Source organism: Rutidosis leptorrhynchoides, chromosome 2, assembly GCF_046630445.1.
Source record: "Rutidosis leptorrhynchoides isolate AG116_Rl617_1_P2 chromosome 2, CSIRO_AGI_Rlap_v1, whole genome shotgun sequence".
Classification (NCBI taxonomy): Eukaryota; Viridiplantae; Streptophyta; class Magnoliopsida; order Asterales; family Asteraceae; genus Rutidosis; species Rutidosis leptorrhynchoides.
Genome location: NC_092334.1, coordinates 127540499 through 127548122, shown reverse-complemented (window position 1 = coordinate 127548122; position 7624 = coordinate 127540499). Strand labels below are relative to the sequence as shown.

At 33.5% G+C, this 7624-nt stretch overlaps 1 protein-coding gene across 1 annotated transcript; it reads right to left on the bottom strand.

Annotated features, from left to right (window-relative positions):
- Positions 1 to 5417: 5417 nt before the first annotated feature.
- Positions 5418 to 7342, bottom strand: LOC139888259 (uncharacterized mitochondrial protein AtMg00810-like). The gene is made up of 2 exons (XM_071871279.1): positions 6650 to 7342; positions 5418 to 5651 (listed from the first exon to the last, which is right to left on the bottom strand). The coding sequence occupies exons 1-2, from the start codon at positions 7340 to 7342 to the stop codon at positions 5418 to 5420; spliced, it is 927 nt and encodes a 308-aa protein (XP_071727380.1).
- Positions 7343 to 7624: the final 282 nt, after the last annotated feature.

The following is a 7624-nucleotide window of genomic DNA, read 5'->3' as shown; positions in this document are numbered from 1 at the left end:
AAGACAGCGTGTTGTAACGTCGTCAAAGGGACGAGGGTTACGTAATGTCCAACAGTCCCGTAACAATCTAAAAACCTCATTTCTTACCCCAATTACCGACTCCGTCACTTGTGGGAACGTTTTGTTTAATAGTTGTAGCCCGATGTTCTTGTTCTCACTTTGGTGAGAAGCGAACATTACTAATCCGTAAGCATAACATGCTTCTTTATGTTGCATGTTAGCCGCTTTTTCTAAATCACGAAGTCCAATATTCGGATATATTGAGTCAAAATAATTTCTTAACCCATTGCGTAAAATAGCATTTGGGTTCCCCGCAATATATGCGTCAAAGTAAACACATCGTAACTTATGGATTTCCCAATGTGATATCCCCCATCTTTAGAACGAAAGCCTTTTATAAACCAAGGCATTCTTGGAACGTTCTTCGAATATCTTACAAACTGATCTCGCCTTAAATAGTTGTGCCGAAGAATTCTGACCGACTCTAGACAAGATTTCATCAATCATGTCTCCGGGTAGGTCTCTTAAAATATTGGGTTGTCTATCCATTTTTTTGTTTTTATACTGTAAAATAGATAAGAGTTAGATTCATAAAAAAAATACTTATTAATACAAGCAATTTTTACATATATCATAAAGCATAAGCACACTATATTACATATATTACACCACACGAATACAACTATCTTATTCCGACTCGCTTGTTTCTTCTTCTTCGGTTTTGGTTCGTTTTGCCAAGTTTCTAGGGATATATGATGTTCCCCTAATACGAGCCGTCGTTTTCCACATTGGTTTAGAAAAACCTGGTGGTTTAGAGGTTCCCGGGTCATTGTTACAACTTAAGGACTTCGGGGGTTGACGATACATATAAAGTTCATCGGGGTTGGAATTAGATTTCTCTATTTTTATGCCCTTTCCCTTATTATTTTCTTTTGCCTTTTTAAATTCAGTTGGGGTAATTTCTATAACATCATCGGAATTCTCGTCGGAATCCGATTCATCGGAGAATTGGTAATCCTCCCAATATTTTGCTTCCTTGGCGGAAACACCATTGACCATAATTAACCTTGGTCGGTTGGTTGAGGATTTTCTTTTACTTAACTGTTTTATTATTTCCCCCACCGGTTCTAATTCTTCATCCGGTTCCGATTCTTCTTCCGGTTCCGATTCTTCTTCCGGTTCCGACTCTTCTTCCGGTTCCTCTTCGTGAACTTGTGAATCAGTCCACGAATCATTCCAATTTATATTTGACTCTTCATTATTATTAGGTGAGTCAATGGGACTTGTTCTAGAGGTAGACATCTATCACATAATATTAAACGCGTTAAGAGATTAATATATCACATAATATTCACATGTTAAAAATATATAGTTTCCAACAAAATTTGTTAAGCAATCATTTTTCAAGTAAACACGGTCGAAGTCCAGACTCACTAATGCATCCTAACAAACTCGATAAGATACACTAATGCAAAATTCTAGTTCTCTAAGACCAACGCTCGGATACCAACTGAAATGTCCCGTTCTTATTGATTAAAAACGTTCCATATTAATTGATTTCGTTGCGAGGTTTTGACCTCTATATCAGACGTTTTTCAAAGATTGCATTCATTTTTAAAACAAACCATAACCTTTATTTCATAGATAAAGGTTTTAAAAAAAGCTTTACGTAAATTATCAAATAATGATAATCTAAAATATCCTGTTTACACACGACCATTACATAATGGTTTACAATACAAATATGTTACAACAAAATAAGTTTCTTGAATGCAGTTTTTACACAATATCATACAAGCATGGACTCCAAATCTCATCCTTATTTAAGTATGCGACAGCGGAAGCTCTTAATAATCACCTGAGAATAAACATGCTTAAAACGTCAACAAAAATGTTGGTGAGTTATAGGTTTAACCTATATATATCAAATCATAATAATAGACCACAAGATTTCATATTTCAATACACATCCCATACATAGAGATAAAAATCATTCATATGGTGAACACCTGGTAACCGACATTAACAAGATGCATATATAAGAATATCCCCATCATTCCGGGACACCCTTCGGATATGATATAAATTTCGAAGTACTAAAGCATCTGGTACTTTGGATGGGGTTTGTTAGGCCCAATAGATCTATCTTTAGGATTCGCGTCAATTAGGGTGTCTGTTCCCTAATTCTTAGATTACCAGACTTAATAAAAAGGGGCATATTCGATTTCGATAATTCAACCATAGAATGTAGTTTCACGTACTTGTGTCTATTTTGTAAATCATTTATAAAACCTGCATGTATTCTCATCCCAAAAATATTAGATTTTAAAAGTGGGACTATAACTCACTTTCACAGATTTTTACATCGTCGGGAAGTAAGACTTGGCCACTGGTTGATTCACGAACCTATAACAATATATACATATATATCAAAGTATGTTCAAAATATATTTACAACACTTTTAATATATTTTGATGTTTCAAGTTTGTTAAGTCAGCTGTCCTCGTTAGTAACCTACAACTAGTTGTCCACAGTTAGATGTACAGAAATAAATCGATAAATATTATCTTGAATCAATCCACGACCCAGTGTATATGTATCTCAGTATTGATCACAACTCAAACTATATATATTTTGGAATCAACCTCAACCCTGTATAGCTAACTCCAACATTCACATATAGAGTGTCTATGGTTGTTCCGAAATATATATAGATGTGTCGACATGATAGGTCGAAACATTGTATACGTGTCTATGGTATCTCAAGATTACATAATATATAATACAAGTTGATTAAGTTATGGTTGGAATAGTTTTGTTACCAATTTTCACGTAGCTAAAATGAGAAAAATTATCCAATCTTGTTTTACCCATAACTTTTTCATTTTAAATCCGTTTTGAGTGAATCAAATTGCTATGGTTTCATATTGAACTCTATTTTATGAATCTAAACATAAAAGGTATAGGTTTATAGTCAGAAAAATAAGTTACAAGTCATTTTTGTAAAGGTAGTCATTTCAGTCGAAAGAACGACGTCTAGATGACCATTTTAGAAAACATACTTCTACTTTGAGTTTAACCATAATTTTTGGATATAGTTTCATGTTCATAATAAAAATAATTTTCTCAGAATAACAACTTTTAAATCAAAGTTTATCATAGTTTTTAATTAACTAACCCAAAACAGCCCGCGGTGTTACTACGACGGCGTAAATCCGGTTTTACGGTGTTTTTCGTGTCTCCAGGTTTTAAAACATTAAGTTAGCATATCATATAGATATAGAATATGTGTTTAGTTGATTTTAAAAGTCAAGTTAGAAGGATTAACTTTTGTTTGCGAACAAGTTTAGAATTAACTAAACTATGTTCTAGTGATTACAAGTTTAAATCTTCGAATAAGATAGCTTTATATGTATGAATCGAATGATGTTATGAACATCATTACTACCTTAAGTTCCTTGGATAAACCTACTGGAAAAGAGAAAAATGGATCTAGCTTCAATGGATCCTTGGATGGCTTGAAGTTCTTGAAGCAGAATCATGACACGAAAACAAGTTCAAGTAAGATCATCACTTGAAATAAGATTGTTATAGTTATCGAAATTGAACCAAAGTTTGAATATGATTATTACCTTGTATTAGAATGATAACCTACTGTAAGAAACAAAGATTTCTTAAGGTTGGATGATCACCTTACAAGATTGGAAGTGAGCTAGCAAACTTGAAAGTATTCTTGATTTTATGTAACTAGAACTTGTAGAATATATGAAGAACACTTAGAACTTGAAGATAGAACTTGAGAGAGATCAATTAGATGAAGAAAATTGAAGAATGAAAGTGTTTGTAGGTGTTTTTGGTCGTTGGTGTATGGATTAGATATAAAGGATATGTAATTTTGTTTTCATGTAAATAAGTCATGAATGATTACTCATATTTTTATAATTTTATGAGATATTTCATGCTAGTTGCCAAATGATGGTTCCCACATGTGTTAGGTGACTCACATGGGCTGCTAAGAGCTTATCATTGGAGTGTATATACTAATAGTACATACATCTAAAAGCTGTGTATTGTACGAGTACGAATACGGGTGCATACGAGTAGAATTGTTGATGGAACTGAACGAGGATGTAATTGTAAGAATTTTTGTTAAGTATAAGTATTTTGATAAGTGTATTGAAGTCTTTCAAAAGTGTATAAATACATATTAAAACACTACATGTATATACATTTTAACTGAGTCGTTAAGTCATCGTTAGTCGTTACATGTAAGTGTTGTTTTGAAACCTTTAGGTTAACGATCTTGTTAAATGTTGTTAACCCAATGTTTATAATATCAAATGAGATTTTTAAATTATTATATTATCATGATATTATCATGTATGAATATCTCTTAATATGATATATATACATTAAATGTCTTTACAACGATAATCGTTACATATATGTCTCGTTTAAAAATCATTAAGTTAGTAGTCTTGTTTTTACATATGTAGTTCATTGTTAATATACTTAATGATATGTTTACTTATCATAGTATCATGTTAACAATATATATATCCATATATATGTCATCATATAGTTTTTACAAGTTTTAACGTTCGTGAATCACCGGTCAACTTGGGTGGTCAATTGTCTATATGAAACATATTTCAATTAATCAAGTCTTAACAAGTTTGATTGCTTAACATGTTGGAAACATTTAATCATGTAAATATCAATCTCAATTAATATATATATAAACATGGAAAAGTTCGGGTCACTACAATTTTCACTCTTAGGACAAGTGTTGTATCTACCCGCCCTTAACATTATTCTTAACTAACATTGATTGTTCAAGGATAGATGCCGTTGGTGCTAAACGCATCGGAGATAGTTGAGCTTTCATTGTCAGAAGAGAGAATGATTACCGAATGAGCTTCCCAATAAGTTAGAGGAATTGTGAACACGGGTTGAGGAATTTGAGAAGGGTTGATGGCACCAACAAATCGAAAAGTCGATTAAGATTGTTGGAGTATAGAAGTGGGTGAGTTCCTAGTTCTCGAAGATAACCGATTCTTTGAGTAGTGAGATAAGCAAGATTTATGGGTTCATGAGTAAGAAGAGACCACATGAAAACAACTTCGGTTCCTGAAACGTGAGTAGCAGTAGGTTCCCGACAATAGACATTGTTCCGAATGATGTTTAGAATGAGTTGAAGATCATGGCGTATTTCGTCATCTTGAATGAGAAGTCATTGGTTGAGGTTTCGTTGCACTCCAGGAGTGGTAATGAGATCTAAGATGGGTTGCAACGAAAAGGTAGGGTTAAGTGATCTTAGATTGGTTGAATGAGTATAGAAGGAACGCCCAATGGAAGGAATAGCCATAACAGTTGCGAATTGTTCAAAAGACCAAGTGTAAGGTGTATTGAAAAGTCAAAATGCAACTTGGTCGGGATTTAAAACATCAAGGTGAGCATAAAATTTCCTAATTAACATTGGGTAAATGACTTCATCAAACTCAAGGAATGAGAAGCAATTGTGTTGGGTGAAAAGTTGAGTTAGTTCAGGAATTTCGATATGATGAACAACACTCTCTTCATGAAGTGTTCTAGTCTCCATGTGTTGCCTATTGTTCGTGATACGTTGATTTCTCGTATTGGTCATTTCCTAGAAAAGCCACAATTTTAGCAAAATAATCAAGTTTATATAATTTTGAAAAACTATATGCTAAACATGTGTAGATTAGTCCTTGTCTAGACACATTTTGAAAACATAAGTTTTAAAATTAGATTGTGCTATTTTCTATTTGAAAATTTAGACAAGTTTCATCATTTTTCTTTATGTTTGTCAAGAATAGATACTAGTCATGAGATTCACAAGTATCATAATAATTTGTTCAAACATATGTGTGTGCATGAGTGAGTTTAAAGGCTTAAAACATATATGAGTTTTTATGCAAGAAATCACTAATATGACTCATTTGAAAAAAAATGCTTTTTATAACAATTTTACTCATATATTTAAGGAATTCATTCAAGAAACAAGTGTTCCTATTAGTTTGGAAAGACTATAATATAATCAATCTAGTAAAATTGAAAATAAATTTTAGATGCTTACCTTGAAGAGAATTGAAAGAGTATGGACCACTTTTTGAAGAGTACTTGAAGGTAAGACAAAAGTAAATCTAGAAATCCAGTGATTGGGGTTTAAAGAAGAGATGTGGTTGGTGGAAAAGTTGTTTGGATATTAAAGAGAATGCATAAAAGATAAAGAATATCGCCAGACATCAGGCAGCTGTCAATACGGTCGACCGTGGTTTGACCGTGCGTGATCTGAAGGGGATTTTACGGAGTATGTTCCATCATTCTCAACCCATTCCTAAGCAGGTTAAAGGTTTCCTTTTTAAGGGGCATAGTGAATATGTCAGCTATAGTTTCCGTAGATTCTACCTTGTCTATCACAATATTACCATTTTGGACATGATCACAAAGGAAATGGTGCCTAATGTCTATGTGTTTAGTCCTAGAGTGTATTATTTGATTTTTAGATAAATCTATAGCACTTTTGTTATCACAACATATGGGTATTTCGAATGAGATGATACCGTAATCGAGGAAGGTTTGCTTCATCCACAACACTTGTGCGCATGCTCTTCCCATGGCCACATATTCGGCTTCGGTGGTAGACAATGTAATGGAGGTTTGCTTCTTCAAGAACCATGATGTTAAGCAAAGACCCACGAACGCGCATACTCCACTTGTGCTTTTTCTATCAATCATTGATCCTCCGTGATCAGAATCCGCAAAGCACATAATATCAACCCCGGTGAACTTTGGATACCATAACCCAAGATGCATTGTCCCCTTTAAGTATCTAAAGATCCTTTTGACGACCTCTACATGCGATGTCATTGGATTCTCTTGAAATCTTGCACATAAACACACACTAAACATAATGTCAGGTCGACTTGCCTTTAAATATAGAAGGGATCCAATCATTCCCCTATATTTAGTACTATCGAACGATTTTCCTTCTCCTTCCAAAGTAAGTTTCACGTTTGTTGCCACGGGAGTCGCCATTGGTTTCGAGTTCTCCATTCCGAACTTTTTGATCATTTCATGAATGTATTTTTGTTGATTGATGAACGTTCCATCTTCTAGTTTCTTGATTTGAAGTCCGAGAAAGAACATGAGTTCACCCATCATGCTCATTTCAAACTCATCATGCATTAGCTTAGAAAAATCGTTGCTAAGAGATTCGTTAGTGGACCCAAATACAATATCATCTACATATATTTGAACTATAACTAAATCCTTTCCAAGCCTTTTAATAAAGAATGTATTATCTATTTTTCCCATTTCATACCTGTGATTTATTAAAAAGGTTCTAAGTCTTTCATACCATGCTCTAGGAGCTTGTTTAAGTCCGTAGAGTGCCTTTTTAAGTTTAAAAACATGATATGGTTTTTCGAAATCTTCAAACCCCAGAGGTTGTGATACATATACTTCTTCATTTATGGCACCATTTAGAAAAGCACTTTTAACATCCATTTGATAGAGTTTGAAGTTATTGGCACATGCATATGCAAGAAGTATTCTTATTGATTTTAGCCTAGTGATGGGAGCAAATGTTTCATCATA